This window comes from Nilaparvata lugens, chromosome 3, assembly GCF_014356525.2.
Source record: "Nilaparvata lugens isolate BPH chromosome 3, ASM1435652v1, whole genome shotgun sequence".
Classification (NCBI taxonomy): Eukaryota; Metazoa; Arthropoda; class Insecta; order Hemiptera; family Delphacidae; genus Nilaparvata; species Nilaparvata lugens.
The window spans coordinates 79,648,044-79,667,371 of record NC_052506.1 but is presented as its reverse complement, the minus strand read 5'-3'; the positions used below and the strand labels follow the sequence as shown (position 1 = coordinate 79,667,371).

The window sequence follows — 19,328 nt, the reverse complement described above, 5'->3', positions numbered from 1 at the left end:
GATATTGTAATAACAGGTACTAGAGCCAAACTCACATTGTTTTTGTAAAGTAGTGGTTTTGAAAATATCAATTCGTTTTCATTCAAGTCGATATTACTTCAATATATTGTATTTGAAGACACATCACTAAAATAATGGGTTCACACATTGCTGAAAATAACAGTATTCATACTAAAACTCAAGTATGAATTCTAGCTGCCATGTTATTTTGGCTCAAAAAGCTACTTAATCATAAACTAAAACAGATGATCAGGGCTTAGGGCCCCGTTACATCTGCATATTTTTTGATAAAGTTGGCGAAATGTTTATTTCGTTAAGTTATCATCGACTTATCGAACAGATTGTGCTAGATATACAGACTAAATCTAAGCATAGGCTACACATATATAAGGAAAAAACCTGATACGAAATTTAACTATATGCCTTTCACTGATAAACCTTCCAAACGAACGTGATTTATATCTGTATTCAATTGATAATTTGCTTCACTCGCAAGTATACAGTACAAGTATACAAGTACACTCGCTACATAAAGAGATATTGTAAATAAATGAATAATAAGTATATTTTTGAGTATGTTTTCTGTTTTATTAAATTGTTATTATCAACCTATCTAAATTTGAAATTAATGTTATTTTTTGTCATTTTAAGGTTAACGATTTGGTGTAGAATAATAATAATAATAATATCGAGTGACCTGGCTGGCTCAAGTCTGGTGTCAGAGTTTTCAAGTCGCAACTAATCAATTTCAAGGCCTCTGACATGACCTAACGACTGCTTTTTAGGCAGCCGGGACCGACGGCTTAAGGTAGGCGCACACAGATCGTCATCGAACGGACGGCACGCATCGGACGATTAGATTTGATGCATTGTTTTCAATTGGAGTGCGCATACCTATCCGCATCGTATAGGCAATTGAAAACAATGCATCCGATGCGTGCCGTCCGTCCGATTACGATCTGTGTGCGCCTACCTTTAGCGCCCATCCGAAACACGGGAGTGGCCCGAGAAAAATATCTTTGGTGTAGAGATAAATATGGACATAACCAACATAATATGCTTTGATGCTCCTGTATGCGGGCATAATTTCTCGTGAAATTATTTGCATACAGAATTATTTTCGCTAAGATTTATTGGTGCAATGGCATGTTCTGTCGTTATGTTTATATACAGTTTTTCTTTCTTATATTTAGATATATTGTTTTTTATAATTATTGAATGAACAGCCACTTTATTCTTTAATTTTTGTCCATCTATTTCACTAATTTACCTTTACTTTTGCTATTCTGTTAATTTTGATGTTTATTTTAATAGACATATTGTTATAATATAGACATATTATTTTCACTTTTACTTCTATTGCCAACTTATTATTTCATTTTTCACATTTTCTGTAATTATCGTTTATGCTTTATTTAGCGAGAATGAAGTTATTATTATTGGTGATGATTTCTTGATCCATTCCGAGCTGCTTTGTATAAACACACTTTTTTATGTATTTTAACACGACATGCAGTCGATTATTAAGTAAATATTAAAAACTTTTACTTACTGGCTGGAGTACTTTCAACCGTCTGGCGATCATTAATAATCGACTGCATGTCGTGTTAAAATACATAAAAAAAGTGTTATTATTATTCTCTTTTTCACGCAGTTGCGGATAGCTTATGCGAAGAGGGGCAAACCCCTCTTTGCATTATTTTCTATTATTGATAAAGTATTTTACCAAGTATGTTGGAGCGTTTGGCGTACTATGCGAGCTGTATCAAGCAGAACAGACTTCTGCATTTTCCCTACCAGAGTTTCTGAGACATCAATAACCTTACAGCTCTCCACTGTTGAATTAAGAATCAGACCATTCACAGATATTACGATTGGGATTATTCTAACATTCTTGAGCCCATAAATATATTTGAGCTCAAATGCTAGCTCTTGATACTTCCTCAATTTCTCACCTCTTGTTCTTTGACAATTTTCATCTGCTGGTATGGCTACATCAATTATCAAGGCTTCTTTTTGATTCATGTTCAACATTAGGATATCAGGCTTGTTATGAATGACTTGCCTGTCAGTGATCATTTGAACATCCCAATAGATCTTAATCTGGTTCTCTCAATAAATGCAGGAGGAGAGTAAGAATAGTATGGGGGCATTTCTTCAAACAAGTCAAATTCCTGCTGCAATTTCAGGTGCACTATTTTTGCAACATTATTATGTCGCCTCAAATACTCTTTTGGTGTTTTTCAATATTGAGCAGCCTGAAACTATGTGCTGAACATTTTATTATTATTATTATTAATATTTGCACGATTATTTGAGACAAAATTAAGAAATGGAAGAAGCTTTGGGCAATGGCCAGTTTTTTTCTTTTCTGACTATTGTATTGTCTCCTCTATCCAATAAATAAATAAATAGGTAAAGCATAAATGTATTTAGCATACCTGCGGGCGGACAATCAGGATCATGCTGGCTATAGAAGCGACTGAGCTTGGGCCGCTTCTTGCGACTTTGGTCCCTGAACGAGGTGGAGGTGGTGGGAGGGGTAAGCGAGGAGGGAGGTGGTGAGGAGGGTGCCGAGTTCAATGAGGTGGAATCCGAACCCGGCGGTTGGTTCACTGCACTTCGGTCCACCAGGATCTGATAGCCGCTGCCACCCTATCAAACAAAAATTAATTAATAATTATGGAGGATATTGGAAATCTAATTGCTAAATAAACTATTAGCAATAAATTCTTCTCTTCTTCGTCTGCCTGTCCGCTGTTGGCTACCATAATTGCTTTACTCCAAGGAGATACTATGCAGATTACACAAGAACCCAACAACATTTCAAACCAGAAACCACAACCACAACACCAGATTCAGGAATCTTCTCATTACCAGTGTTGCAAGGAAGGCACTATACCAGAGACATTTCAATCATTTAGCACCGTATGAGCTAGTGTAGTGCTTGTTCAATTAGTGTCCAGTGAAAGAGCAGAGCAGTGATTGAGTGAATCTAGCTTCTATAGTACAGTCATAAGTGTACATATTAATTAAACAATCAATATCAGTAAGAATATCTAATGAGATATTCGCTGTTAACATTTTAAAGTAGTATGTTAGGATAGAAAAAATTAGCTCATTAATCTCTAAACTAGATAGCTATAGTATTGACAATAAAAAAAATCAGCACCAAAATTATATAATCTACTTCCTGCAAACTTTAAACAGATTAATCATCCTAGAAAGTTCAAAACAATAGTACACAATAATTGGTTGATGAGCAAAGGAAGACAGAACATAGAAAACATTATTTCAAACAACAACTAACCACCTAATGACTTACTAAACACTAACTAATTAATAATACGCACAAAAAAAACTAGCAAAACCTACTCTAGAACATGGTACGCCATAGTGGAGTAGGTCAATTTCCACACAGAAAAAACTAAACAAGTAGAGGACACATTATAAAATTTTTTGTAACTAACTATTGTATGTAATATTGTAATTTATCTAATATTTTGTGTAACTGATGTTGTAGTTTTAGTTTTTTTTGGGAAATAAACATTTATTTATTTATTTTATTCAATTAAAATTATTCTAAACAAACCTAGATTGTACCCTACCGAGATGGTTTTTAGTGACTTTAAGGTAATGACAATACGACAATTATATATTAAAACCGTAGCCTAATTGAATACTTGATAAAATATAAATCCCTTTTTTCCTTGCACTTTAAATTCAATTGTAAATAATTATCATTTAAGGCCCACTGCAAATAGATATGTCACATATCACACCAATATTGAATTTTTAAGGAAGCAGTTGATCTATATAAGCACAAAAATAATAAACCTTATTCCGGACCACTTTCTCTTAGACTCTAAGATTAGTAGAAAAAATAAACTAGAAATAAAAACCTGGACATACGGTTCGGTAACGGTATAATATGCATGATGAATAAGTGTGTACATGCACACACACACACAATGTCCATTATGCATGTTTTGTCGTCAGCTGTTTGACAGAAGATTTTAACATAAAATAAACTAACCACAATAAATGAACCACTGGAAAATTACTAATTATAGTAGTGAAAAATATATAAACAACATAAAATCGGAGATACAAAAACCTAACCTCAAAACATTCAGCTCGAAGCCTTCGCTGTGATGACACAACAATGTATGACGAAATGTGTACCATGCATGACCTACTGTTGAGCTGCGTTTACACCAAAGTTATTAACAAAATGTTTATTTTTCCATCCTTATAGATTCTATTAGATTGAACGGAACTTGTCAAATACATTATGTTCATCATGTGTATGATAAGTTATGTTCAATCTAATAGAATCTATAAGGATTAAGTTAATAACTTTGGTGTAAACGCGGCTTTAGTGACCAATACTGGCTATTCCCAACAAGAAGGAACGCTTGTTTCCACTGGCGAACAAGAGTCATGCTGGACTCTAAAGTAACTGACTATTTCTCTATAAATTGGAAATATACCTCATAATTCTTTGTTCAATAAACTGGAGTCCTATGGTTTCAGAGGAGTCTCGCTTAAATTGTTCAAAAGCTATCTGAGTAATAGAACCCAGTCCCTAACCAAATGATCAATCTAGTGTAACTAACTCAACTTCTTATGGTCTTCCTCAAGGTACTGTACTTTCTCCCATCCTTTTCATACACTATGTAAATGACTTTTTAATTTAAGACTTCTAAACTCAACTGTGATATCCTTTGCAGATGATACTGCAGCTATTTTTCACGGTAATACATGGAATGAAGTTCATACCATAGCTGAAAATAATATGCTTTTAATTAAGAAGTGGTTAGGTAAGAATACCTCAAGTTTAAATATTGAAAAAACTAATTACATAACTTTCTCTGCAAATAGAGTAGGGCAGCCTAACGAGAATCAAGATTTGAGACTCCATTCTCAGTGCAATTTAAACTTGGGTAATTGTGATTGTCCCACCATTAAAAAAGTCAATAATACTAAGTACTTGGGAATCATAATTGATGAAAACCTTAAATGGGATGTTTATATTAAATACATATGTAAAAAAATTAGATATTTATCTTTTAAATTTTACCAACTTAACAGAATTCTTAATAAGAACCACCTGAAAATGATGTATCATGCTCTAGTCAAGTCAATTCTGCAGTATGGCATAGTTGTTTGGGGAGGCTGTTTCAACTGTCATATTGCTGAATTATTTGTAGCACAAAAACTGATAATTAAAACTATATTAAGCAAACCCAGGCTCTATCCAACGGATATGGTTTTTAGTGATTTTGAGGTCATGACTATACGTCAATTATACATAAAAACCGTAATTGAGTACGGTACTTGATAAAATATAGATCCGATTTTCCTCTCACAATAAACTCTACTCTTAATTATTATAATCTAAGGGCCACTGCTAACAAATATGTAACCTATAACACTAATATTGAATGTATAAGGAGGCAGTTAATTTACATAGGTACTAAAATAATAAACCTCATTCCAAATTACTTTCTCATGGACAATAAGATCAGCGGAAAAATTAAACTGGATATAAAAAACTGGACATACAGTAATTTCTTCTTCCATTTAGATATATGACTCGAGATTTCTGCTCCAGCATTGTTTTTTTCATTTCTCAGTGGACTCGCTTACCTTTATTTTGAGTACCTATTCCTCTGTTTTCTTCCTTCCCCCCATTTCCTTCCCTCCCTTGCCTTTCTTCCTCATTATTTCTCTTCTTTGCCTGCCTATTACATGGGAAACCATGGTTGGCTAGGTATCTTTCTCTCTTTTTTATCTTCTCTAACACACCCAAACACAAAGCCCATGGTTTTTTATATTTGTAACATTTTATTTTGTTTTATTTGTTTCGTAATACTTATATGGAGATAAATAAGATAAAGACAGAAGTAATGGTCTGCTCAAAAGTCCCAGAGAATGTGTCCATTGAATTAGATAATTACGCCTGAAGCAAGTAAAAATGTTCAAATATCTTGGAAGCATTATATCAGAAGATGGAAAAGATAGACTGGATATAAAGCGCCGAATCAGAGAAGCTAAGGGTATGTTTATTAGTAAAAGGCAGCTTCCTTCCTCAAATAGTATAACCTTGGAAATAAGAAAGAGACTAATAAAGAGTTGCATGTGGAGTATAGCTCTTTATGGGTCTGAAACGTGGACTATTGGTAAGGCTGAGGAAAAGACTCTGAATGCTTTTGAAGTGTGGTGTTGGAGGCGTATGCTCAAAATAAAATGGACAGACAGAGTTACGAATGAGGAGGTATTTCAGAGGGCGGCAGAAAAAAGATCTCTTCTGAATTTTCTCAAGGCCAGACGACATTCTTGGATTAGACACGTAATAAGACACGACGCATTTACGTCAAGTATTCTGAAAGGTACAGTTGATGGACAAAGGGGTCGTGGGAGACCCCGGCTACAGTACTTAAGACAAATGACGAAGGATCTGGGTGCAATGAGCTATGAACAATGGAAGAGAGTAGCAATGGACAGATTTAGATGGAAGGCTGCCAACCAATCAAACGATTGAGCTGTAAGAAGAAGAATACTTTGTAATTTTGTTTTGTGTGTTTTTAATAAATTGAAATTGAATTATACTTGAACATTATCAAAATTAATGTATGTACTGTATTATTTCTGTCTCTGTTCAAATGATAATTTATTAACTCAAATCTAGACGTTTTGTATTGTGACTTTGAAATTCTGTACATGACGTTGACCATGCATTGTTATGTCCTTGTCAATAAAGCAGTTTCTATTTGATTTCTGTATATGTATTTATGAGTGTGAAATAAGTTTGAATTTGAATTTGAACAGATAATTGATGGACAATGAATACAAATCTGATTTTGACTAACCCCAGTTGCACTCTGGTTGATGAGAAGCGAATTTCTAACGCTACCGCCGCTGCTATCAATGAAAGGCACCTGTTGGCCGACCTGGTTCCAATAGTCAGGCGGAGGCGAGTCTTGCCGACCGCCGCGCGCAAAAACGTCACATTTCTGCGCGTCGCACTTTTGCGCGCCAAACGTCTGCGCGCCGCGTGTAAAATCACTTCCGCTGCCGCCGCTTCCGCTCGTGAGCCACAGCGAAGTCCCAACTTCGTTGCATGACGACACGGCTACGTTGAGGGTGGGAGTGCTTGATCGCCTCTCGCTCGCACAGCTCGAGTCTAGGTTTGTCTCTAGATAGGCCTGCAATAAATATAGTTATTTGTATATCTAGAGTGAAAAGTACGACTTTTTCACCCCGTAGGAAAAAGTTTGAAGCCCGAGGCAAAGCCGAGGGCAACAATTTTCCTGAGGGAGAAAAATTATTTTTCGCTCGTGATGTACACAACATTTTTCCTCCATCTACATTTTTTTATAGAAACTGCAAATAAAATCATTTTAATAACTTACGTATTGGTGACAATGTTTCCTAACAACATAACCTAAAATCTAAAACCTAAAAACCGGTCGGCTGATTGGCAATGCCGATTGCGCTATCTATCGGCTAAAGTTGTAACAATTATATCAGCTGAGCGGCTAACAAAAATGGCTGACTCCAGATAACGTGTTTCAGATTTGAATTGCAGATCAAAAATATTTGTTGGCTGGTATTTTGAATAGAATATTTTAAAAATTGTATAAATTTTTATCGTCTACTAATATTAAGAATATAATATCATACAAACATATATTTCATGAGTTGATCAAATTTCTTGTTGTGGTATTGAATTCAGTTGACTCAATGACATACACCTCTATTACACTTTCTCATCTGAGCTTAGACCTTCTAACCTATTACAATGTGAGTTTTTGAAATAGATGCTTCCCATGGTATCTAAATGGAGTCACTTTTCCTCCCTAGGGAGTTTTTCTGTTTTTTACTACCGAGAGCGAAAAAGTGACACTTTAGTATTATGTTTCAGGGAGTAAAGTAAGTACTTTAGACAGTAGGTGGAGGAAAAATCAATTACTTTTTAATTTGAATATATTAGCAGATCAAATTAATTGTCATGTTTAGTACAAATTATTGTACTATGAAGTGAAAGTCAACTTCTTCTTTTCTTTTACTGTACCTATTGTTGAGCTGGATTTTCGTTTGTGCGTAAATGCCGTCCGTCATCGACCACGACAGGGTGAGGATCTCAGATTAGGTAGATTTCATTTTGTCTAATAACCTAAAAGATTATGTTTTAATGGGGAAGGTTGAGTTTATAAATTAATTGTAATTCTAAAAGATTAAATAAATTAATTCTGAATATGGTCGAATTGATTCTGGATATACATTTTCATACTTTTAAATGGCAATATGCTGATATTATTATAAAATTGAAATAAATTGAAAAAAAAATTGAATTGAATTATTGGAAATGTTTTGATTCTTGAATAATAAACACAAGTGATGAAAGTTATTTGATCAGCTGTTTTAGCACACTTGAAATCTGAACAATATGAATGTCAACGATGCTTGTCGTCGTCGTCGACTGCGGAAGTTTACTCACAAACGAAGATGCACCTTTAAAGGAGTAATTTTCGGGAGAATGCATTGTAAAATGTACACTTCCTGGAAATAAAATGAATTTGAATATGGAGTGAATAAGAGTGAATAGAATTGAATTCCAAAAGTGATAAATACTCTACATAGGCCTAGACAAATCTTTGAACATGAACAATATTCAAATCATTAGATTAAAATGAGGTCGATGAGTTATAATTGTGAAGATAATTTTGTTTTATAATTAATTGTGATTATTTAATCAATTCCAGTTATCTTACTTTCCATACTTGTATCGTATAGTAGTTTATGGTCTAGAGGCTATGATAGCTTCTAGTTTGAAAAAATGATTCATAGATGATAATTTAATTGAATAATGATAAAAAATATATATGTCAATAACAAAGATTAACCGACTAACAATGATCATCTCTAATAAGAATAAAAGAATAAGAATGATTTTTATTCCTTGAGTGCATACAAACAATGCTATCGGAAACGTCAAATTAAAATTATACATTGTTAATACATTCTAGGAGAATGAAAGTTTTATTCCTTCAGGGCACAAACAATGCTATTGGAAACCTCTATTTAAGGTCTAATAATATTATTACAAATTTAATTAAAGAATGAAAACATTGTTTTGTAAGTGAGAAACAGCTCAGCTCAAAAATATTGTCGTTTTTATGTAAACGTTTTGAATGAATTTCATGAAACTGCTATTAATGCTGAATTGCACTAAGTGAGAACAATTTCAATTCAGGATAAACACTAGTATTAGTATAGGTGAAGTTAGCAGATTGAAGACGGTTTGTCATATCTCAGCATATTAGGGTGGCCACCCATTTTAAAATAAAAAATTAGTGAGTAATTCCCGGTTTTTCAGAGTAGAATTTAAAATTTTCCAGGTAGATTATCCGCAGTATTTAAGAAACAAGATACATTCGTAAAAAATTCATTATGAAAATCTTCAGTTTGATCTTCCTTGACGAATTGCGAATAGCATATTTAAATTTTCAAATATATATTGATAATTTCTGACATGACAAGAATATCGATGTTTTTAGATATATTTTTAGGTTAGGTAGTTCAAAAACATTGCCAATTATTATTGCTAGCCATCAAGTATTTTTTTCATTCGAGTTTATTGTTATTGTACACTTCTTTACCAAATTAGTTTTTCATTAATGAAACATTCATGAGTAATTCACGGTATTTTTAAAAATTTATCAAGTTTTTTAATATTTTTCAATTTATTAATGCATTTTCAAGTGTAATAATAATTTGTTTCATCTTTCTGATCAACCGAGATACAAAATTTTTAGTATAATGTATATTTGGACTGTAAATTTTTGTGATCTTTATAAAAGTGTTTTCATAACCTCATTTGGACTATTTTTATCAAAATTAGGAAGAGGAACAGTTTTGGGTTTATCCTGTTGATTCTCTCCCAATCATTAATTTGATGTTGTGATTAAGGAATGTAATAAATGTAATGTAATTTTTCCCGGTTAGTAAAATCATTCACGGTTCTCCCGGTTTTCCTGGTAGGTGTCCACCCTGAGTATAGTATGTTAATATAATATGTAATTAATAATTAATAGGCCTATAGTATAGAATCGAATTCTATACTCTCTGCCCCAATGGAGCTGACGCCCAATTTTGGAGATTGAGTACATCACTCTCAGGAAAAACATTGAGGAAGAAAACAAATTATAATAGCTTCACATTACCTTGCCTTGATGCGACGGCGTGCCGTAGTGACTCCTGAACCCCGCCGATGCCTCATTGTGGTCACGTGACGATGGGGGCAACTCAAAGTGTACCTCTTTTTTAGCGGCTGGCTCGGGGGGCACATGCGACTCACCCACCTCACACCTCCTCGACGACTCTGCAGGATCATCGAAAGTCTCGTACTTCTTGGACTTAAGCAGATTCTGCGTTTTCCGCGAATGATCGTTTTCATTTCGTCCGATGATTGCCAGAGTTGGTAGCTGGTTATCTCTGTCGCACGGCTGCAAACTCTGTTTTCTATCCTCTTTTAATGGTGCATTGGTGGCACCACTACTAGAACCACCACTGTTATTTGAGAAAGATGACATCTAACACGACACCACTAACGCGCTCTTTCGCTGAATTCTGTCATCATGGCCGCAGATTCCTCCCAAAACCCATTATATAATTCAAAGTTGTAGAAAATGCGACAATTGACAATAACCCATCGACAGATTTCACGTACTCTTACAGTTTTCCAGCAATTTTTACTCAACGTTACAAGAAATGTGACAATTGACAAGCGGCAGTACTCTCAAAATTTAGTGAAACAAATAATGTTACAATCGACAGTTTTACAATTACACTCAAAAAGTAACAGACAGTGTTACTACCACAAATAACCCACTAATAGTCTCGCTAACTCTTACAATGTTCACTTCACTCACGGAGTGACAAAAAATGAGGTGATCGATAATCTCATATAATGTCCACTCAGATAAAGTTAACAAAAACTGTGAAAATAGTAAGTTTCAGCAGTCTCAAAAATCTGAATAGTGTGTACACTTCAGCTGAATTTTTGTGATAAATGATACACTTATAACAATCACTTCAGCTGTTGTTAACAAAATTATTTCAGCAGCTTTCAACAGTTGAATTCAGCGTATAATAGTCCCTTATGTGATAAATAACCTGATTGAATTCAGTTGTTAAAAGTCTCAACACACTTATAAGCGTTTGATTGATAGCACTATGGTTTCAGTGCTATAATTCTCAACACATGAACAAATTATTACAGTTAACAATAAAAGTATTACCAATAAGAGAAAATAGAATTTGTTACGTGCATTTTGATCACAGACGGTTACAATAAGCTGCTACTAGTATTTCCGAAAACATACGCTTCACAAAACAGTCTCAAAAACATCCTCCTCCAAACTAGAGTAAAGGGTAACTGAAGAATTTATCTGAGTAACTGACTGTCAGCGCGCAATCATAAATTAAACAGCATTCGTACAGATCTCAAAGTAAACAGTGTGCTGTCAGAGGATTTTGATAATTAACAGTCAAGTTCTTAGATTGGTGTCTGTGTGTGTAGATACAAGAGTACCACTAGTCTGTATTTAGGCCTACAATTAAATATTTCAAACCTGAAATCTGACTACTAACACAAAAACACCAAAATCTTATCACTGTAGAAACTTAGTCCATTTTAAGGCCACCCATGTTCGATAAACGTAGATTTATAATTTGCAACCAAGTACTATACAAATATCCGTTCCAACTCTACTAATTCAATCATGTATTATCATCAGTTCAATAGACTAGAGTTTAATGTGGTAGATCATACATAAATCAACACTCACACATTTTTAACACACTAAAATCATTCACCTAAAACCTTCACATTTTTTTTGTAGCGTTCAGATCCAATAGAATGTTCTCACTTTCAATGTCTTTTCATTTAATTTTCACCCTCACCAATTTGAAAATCCTTTCCATTCATTCACCTCTCAAAGTAGTTGTAGGCTACTTTTCATTGTTTTACCGCGGCAAAACAAAAAGTGAACTATCCACAATACATTTCAAGTTGAAAGTTTCAGATGTTACTAGAAATCTAATACACTAACACAGTCCACCATTAACAATGTGTATCTATGATACAGGATGGAAGATTTCTCAAGTCTCTACTTGTAATCGAATTTCAATTGACATATTTTCAGTACACTTGTAGGGCAGCGGACAAACACGTCGGGTAGTAGTTGTTGATGTTTGTAGTTTTTTAATTGTTGTTTACAGTTTTTTGGAGTTTTTTTTCAAGTCTACCCGACACCGGTAGCTCGAAAAGCTAGCGGCGAGCCTAGACCAGTTCTACATGTCATTGTCACGAGACCATGTCCCCATGCCCCCTAGACTGTCGCTGATCTGCAGACTCATCAAAATTTCGCGTCGAGTCCAACAGCTGATTCACTATGCGCCCTCCTTGGTTGCTGGCTGGCATAATAGTCATTCCTGAAACAGAACAAGTTGAAATGTCAAAAATAGCTATTAAAGAAATTGTCTGAGGCCGATACTCGGTTTAAACGGAGAAATATCAGCTAAGCGAACGTCATAAGGCAGCCATTCTATTCTATTCTAAGCAGATACTTGGTTCAAACGCAGTAATCACAGCTGTTAGTTTAAACCTCGTAAGAAATACATTATGATAAATGCAAACATATCTACAAGTAAACATGGTTTAGCGTTAAACGTAGTATCAGCGTATGGCCCTAATAGATAAGGCCTATAAGGCCCGTATGCAGATACAGTACTCGGTTTAAACCAAGAAATGTCAGCTGTTCGTTTACACCTCGTATGAAACACATTATTAGTCCAGTCACTATATACATTGGTGCATGCAATTTATATTACTTTCCTTGCCCTATTACCATAGGTAAGGAAAGTATTGCTTTCAGAAAAAAATTAAGGTATCCGAATTTCTAAATTTATATACGTTTCAAGGTCCCCTGAGTCCAAAAAACTGGTTTTTGGGTATTGGTCTGTATATATATATATATATATATATATGTGTGTGTGTGTGTGTGTGTGTGTGGTTGTGTGTGTGTGTGTTGTGTGTGTGTGGTGTGTGTGTGTGTGGAAATTTCATGAAAATCTATTACCGCGTTTCGCCGTGAATGAGCAACAAATGAACATTTAAACATTTAAACATTAAGAGAAATGCCAAACCGTCGACTTGAATCTTAGACCTCACTTCGCTCGGTCAACTAGAGAATAGATTTGATCAAAGTGGCAGTGAGCTGCCATAGCAATGGCCGAATAGTTTGTAAAGCTGCGTTCACACCAAAGATATTAAAAAAATGTCAATCCTTAAAGATTCTATCAGATTGAACGGAACTTGACAAACACATATGTTCATTATGTGTATGATACGTTATGTTCAATCTAATAGAATCTATAAGGATTAAGTTGATAACATTTTATCAATAGCTTTGGTGTAAACGCAGCTTTAGAAAGAAAAAAATAACCAGGAAAATAATCAATGTTTGGGAAGATAGAGAAATCGTCATAAAAGGATACAGATACAGCAATATAGAATAGATTTTTATAGATATATTAATGAACAATATTGAAAGATTTGATTCGTGCAATGTTAAATGAAATATAGGAACTAAAATTCAAATATATTTTGAACATAAATGAGTTTATTGGACATAGTTTAATCATCCATTTACTATCAGTACCATCAATGAATTTAAATAATGCTGAATAAATAATAATGATTCATACCATCCCACAGCTGGGAGAAGCTGTAATAAAATAAAACATAGAACAGTTCACTTTCGACTCAACGGTAAATAAACAAACCTACGTCATATTTCCTTAACAGTTTTGGACTGAGCTACAGTAACTATATTACCCACAGTATGGCCATTGGAATTTTTTTCCCGCCGCCGCCATGAAGATTCCAAATATTTGAATTTTACAATGGAGCTTATATGGGATTATAAGTAAAATCGCTTGCTTTTACTTATTAAAGTATATTTTTGTGATTAAGTTATTAACTTCGATATAATTTCTTTCATGTTTTTTCGATATTCCCAATATAGTTTTGGAACTTGAAATAGTAAATCGTAGATAATAGCGAGTAAAAATAATGAAAGGTAGGTAACGTAACCTGAAAGCTGAATTTCCAAAAAAAATAACATAAAACTTTTGAAATGTGTCATGATATTGTAATAAATTTTGTTCCATTGACAAATAATAAAATTCTCATATCTATTTCTAGAAGCATGATGGAATTCTCATCACAATAGATTCCATAACATTTAAATATAGTTTGTTTTATTCAGCCAATAAGTCTGACGAAAATATTATAAAGCACAACATTGAGTATAGACTCTGGACGAGCCAATTATTCTAGCCAGAAATTGAAAAATAACACATATAACCATTATTGTTCATATTTAGTGATATTTCTAATCTTAACCATTGCTCGTGGTAATGCAACTCGAAAATCATATCAAAATGTTAGGGGTAGGGTACTCAGTACTGAAGAGAATCAAATCAGAGAAGTCAAGACGTCTTTAATCAGCACTTAATCATGGTTAAATATTTCATGGTTCCCAATAAGTTGTCCGCGAAAGTTCTAGAAGTGGTCCGTGAGGAGTCCGAGGGAAGGAGAATTGATGTTTTAAAGTTTTATTAGTGTTTTTTAAAGTTATCTTTTTTGTCTATATTAAAGTATAATCAATTTCTCTTCGAAAATGATCAAACTCATCTTAAGTTCATAATATGTTTCCAATCGGTAAAATAAGTGATAAGTTCCAAATGTCTAATGCTATAAGATAGGACTTGAAAGTTTGTTTGGAATCTTAATGGCGGATTTGTACCATGTGACCGAGCTAACCAATCAGAAGCGTGACAGTCAATGGCCATACTGTGGGTAATATAGTTACTGTAGACGGAGCCAGTTGTTCCTCCACTGATTATTGACCGAGCGAAGTGAGGTCTAAGATTCAAGTCGACGGTTTGGCATTTCTCTTAATGTTTGAATGTTTGTATGTTGCGCATTTACGGCGAAACGCGGTAATAGATTTTCATGAAATTTGACAGGTATGTTACTTTTTTAATTGCGCGTTGACGTATATACAAGGTTTTTAGAAATTTTGCATTTCAAGGATAATATAAAAGGAGAAAGGAGCCTCCTTCATACGCCAAGATTAGAGTAAAAATCTGGTGTGGAGCACACACAACTTTCCTTGCCGATATGAAAATTTATCACCTGACGCTAGTGTTCTCGCGCATCTCAAATCTACTATTCGAAGATATGAGACAGCTGGTGATAGGATAATAACGCTGGAGACACACGAGGTCTGCTATCTCTTCGTAGTGAATGATTTAATAGAATCAACAGTTGCTAACACTTTGCAATTTAATAATCAAATTTTATCGAATTTCAAGCTAATTTTCAATTTTAGGTAAAAATGTTACTGAACATCAATTGCAGAGATTTTCTGCTCAATCTTTTCCACTTGAAATTTTTTGTTTAAATTGTATATGAAGGCTGCTAATTGAGAATCTAAAATCAAACTTTGCATAGATGGGGCGGAGCTCCTAAAATTTTTACAGATATAGGACTTGTTGCAGTTAATAGAGCTTATCAATGACTATTTCAGGTATGAATTTGATCAAAATCGTTGGAGCCGTTTTCGAGAAAAAGAAGAAGAAGAAGAAGAAGAAGAAGAAGAAGAAGAAGAAGAAGATTGCTTTTCAAACTTGAACAAACTAATATTTTGATGAGGACAATGAGAAGGGAGAAGGATGAAAGGGAGAATGAAAAAAGGGAGGAGAGTAGGTGAATGATAAGGAGAGATATTATGTGAATCAGAAGAAGAGGATGGAGACAAAATTAATAGAATGATAGATCTTAGAAGAAAGAGAAAGTGGTAGAGAGAAGTGGAGCGGAAGAATGCTTTCCAAATTTGAGCAAACTAATATGCTGATGATACACTTTCACACACACACACACACACACACACACCGACACCACCTGACTGACATTTGACTGACCTATTACTCATGACCTTTTGTGGAGGGGATAAATTTCCACCATAACATCAGCCTTAACTCCTAAAATCAATGTTGTTGTATTCCGACCATAAAGGCCAACTTGGTATTCCAAACAAAGCAAGCAAAATTATTTAGATATACAGAACAGTGAGAAGGGAAGGAAGATAATAAGAAGAAGAAGGGGTAGGAACAGGGTAGAGGAAAAAGAAGAAGGCGAATGATAGGGAGAGGGAGAGGGTGAGAGAGAGGGAGAAGAAGAAGAAGAAGAAGAAGAAGAAGAGAAGAAGAAGAAGAAGAAGAAGAAGAAGAAGAAGAAGAAGAAGAAGAAGAAGAAGAAGAAGAAGAAGAGAAGAAGAAGATGAAGAAGAAGAAGAAGAAGAAGAAGAAGAAGAAGAAGAAGAAGAAGAAGAAGAAGAAGAAGAAGAAGAAGGAGAAGAAGGAGGAGAAGAAGGAGGAGAAGGAGAAGGAGAAGAAGAAAAAGAAAAAGAAAAAGAAAAAGAAAAATAGATGAAGAAGAAGAAAAAGATGATGATCATGATGATAATGATGATGAAGAAGAAACAGGAGGAAAAGTGCACGATCTTCTAAAAAAATCAAGCAATCGTGACCTGCTACTTGAAAGCGTAAGTAAAGCTGTCACGTTTCTTTGAAGCAAACTTTCAAGTAAACTTGGAGTGAGTAATTCATTCATTCATTCATTACGCGAGGAATTTGCTGTGGAAAAGTGCCAACACTTCGCACTGTTTCATAATGGACAAATATAAAGTTTGCTCCAACGATACGTTGAGGTTACATTATTTCAAGTGGATAGTTATTTATTTGGCGTTTTACTTTTAGTTGAAACATTTTTTTATTTTACATTGGAAAATCTTCAATTTTCAACTTCTATTTTTTTCTGGAAAAAATGTTGAAATTGTTTACCGAAAACAGACTCCTGTAATAGTATATTTCGAACCTAGGGCCGAAAATGAGACTTTTCCGGCTCGAAATCGGTTTTCAAGTCCGAGGCCGTAGTCCGAGGACTAGAAAAGATTGAGAGCCGGAAAAACATTTTTGCCCATGGTGAGAACGTTATTTTTCGCCACACAGAAAAATAAACAATATAAATATGAGAATAATTATTGTTTATTAGGCCCTTCCGAAAGCAAAACTGGAAGGTCATAGCTCTAGCAAATCTCAGGTAATCTGAATATCAGGAAATTGTCCAAGTATTTTTATTTGTTATTCTGATTTGTCTAAATAACCTAAAAGACTATGTTCAATTATGTGGGAGGTTGAGTTTATACTTTTTTATTCTTTCATATGACAATAAGATGATATTATTATAAATTTTTTAGCACACTTGAAATTTGGCCAATCTGGACGTCAACAATGCTTGTTGTCGTCGACTTCGGGAGTTTAGGTTAGAAGTTCTATCCTACTCTGAAAATTGAATTTGAATAGTTTATAATACGGTATATATCTTATCTGTTTTTCATTCATCCAAATAAAATGATAGTATCTTATTGCAGAATACTTATTCAATTCTAGAAGCATAAACTGATTCCATTTTGTAAACACGTTCACATCAAATCAGAATCAGCTGACTTCAAGGTTATTTTACAGCCCTAGGGCCGTAAAACTTTTACCGGCCTGGTCAGAAAACAATCATTTTCGGCCTCCATATGACGCACGAAAACCAGCTCATTACATCCAAGTGAGGCGAAAACTAATATAAATCAAAATTTATTCATAAAATTTCGGGGGAGGATAATAGTTCTGGCTTCTTCCAGATTCCCCTCTCCTGATCATAATTATATAATTGCATACTAGTAAGTAACCCATGCTCCGCAAAGGTCTAATTGAGAACTTGACAAACTGAAAACTTGAAGAATTTAAAATAGGCCTATAACCATTCTCGGTAAATTATATGCAAAATTTCAAGTAGATCAGCCCAGTAGTTGAGACGTGATGATGTGCCATTCTTGAATTGCTTATCCCGTACGTGTATAAGCCAGTTCTTTCCTTTATAATATTATATAAATAATGATTTGTGACTATGTTAGTAGCATATAAATTGTATAAATATAAACAAGAAGACTTGAAGCTTTCACAAACACCCATTTATTTAAAACTTGATAACAAGTTTCGGTCATTACTGTCAAACTTCGCCACGTCAACAAATAAAAAAGTCATTGTTATTTCTTCATTATCAATCTGTAGGCCTAGTTAACTTACATCTAAATTAGACATGGATCAGCAGATTAAATTCTCAACTTCTTTAAAACACCTAAAATTGAATTAATAAAAGTGATTGAAGATTTTAGGAAATATATACAATATTACGACTTGACTCCTTAATTTTTTATCCTATTATATTAAGCGAGCAATTTCTGTATATTTATATCTGGTTATTTATGTTCAACGGATCTCGAAAACGGCTATAACGATTTTTACGAAATTTGGAACATAGTAGGTTTATGATATAAAAATTCGATTGCACTAGGCCTCATCCTTGGGAAAACTCGCTAATCGACATTAAAAGGATAATTCATCCTTGGAAAACAGATGATAATTTCGTCGTCTCTCGATAACAGAAGATGCGTGTGCCTGTGTGGGAGAGAGACAGAATTATTTCCAGCTGTGTAATCATAATCAATCAGCGAGAAATTTTATCTAGCTAGACAATTTAATCGACTTGATCAACATAATCTGATTTGTTGACATGACGTCATGATAATCCTCCTAAACTAGAGTATATCATAATTTTCAAAGTTGATCATTATTTTTTTGACAATTTCAAGTGATTAGTGAGTGTTATTTTGTTATTCAATTTGGTTTGTAAATAATCTAAATTATGTTTTCTTTTCAAATATTTGAACAGAAAACTGAACCTGAATTCAAGTGTATGGAACATAACCTACTTTCTGGACTATTTATAGTGTATAAATCAAAATTTGGGGAGGAAACAGTTTTGGGCTGTGCCTGTTAGTACTTCCCCAATAATATAATATAAAATTGTGTCTACAATCATTCCATTATATTTTAAATGTGATAAATTTTATTCGCATAATAAATAAAACTGCGTTTACACAAAAATTATTAACAAAATGTTAATAACTTAATCCTTACAGATTCTATTCGATTGAACATAACATACACATGATAATCATATGTGTTTGTCAAGTTCCGATCAATCTAATAGAATCTATAAGGATTAAGTTATTAACATTTGTACAACAAATAACATTTGTTAATAACTTTGGTGTAAACGCGGCTTAATAGTA

The 19,328-nt window shown here is 33.9% G+C and overlaps 1 protein-coding gene across 1 annotated transcript in view; it reads right to left on the bottom strand.

Moving 5' to 3' along the window:
* Nucleotides 1-19,328, bottom strand: part of LOC111056664 — a 131,211-nt gene that overhangs the window by 62,372 nt on the left and 49,511 nt on the right. The window contains exons 2-4 of the mRNA XM_039424744.1: nucleotides 10,233-12,504; nucleotides 6,876-7,211; nucleotides 2,442-2,655 (exon numbers count right to left, since the gene is read on the bottom strand). Coding sequence (XP_039280678.1) covers nucleotides 2,442-2,655; nucleotides 6,876-7,211; nucleotides 10,233-10,601 — 919 coding nt within the window. The 5' untranslated portion in view covers nucleotides 10,602-12,504. The remainder of the gene's footprint in view (nucleotides 1-2,441; nucleotides 2,656-6,875; nucleotides 7,212-10,232; nucleotides 12,505-19,328) is intronic.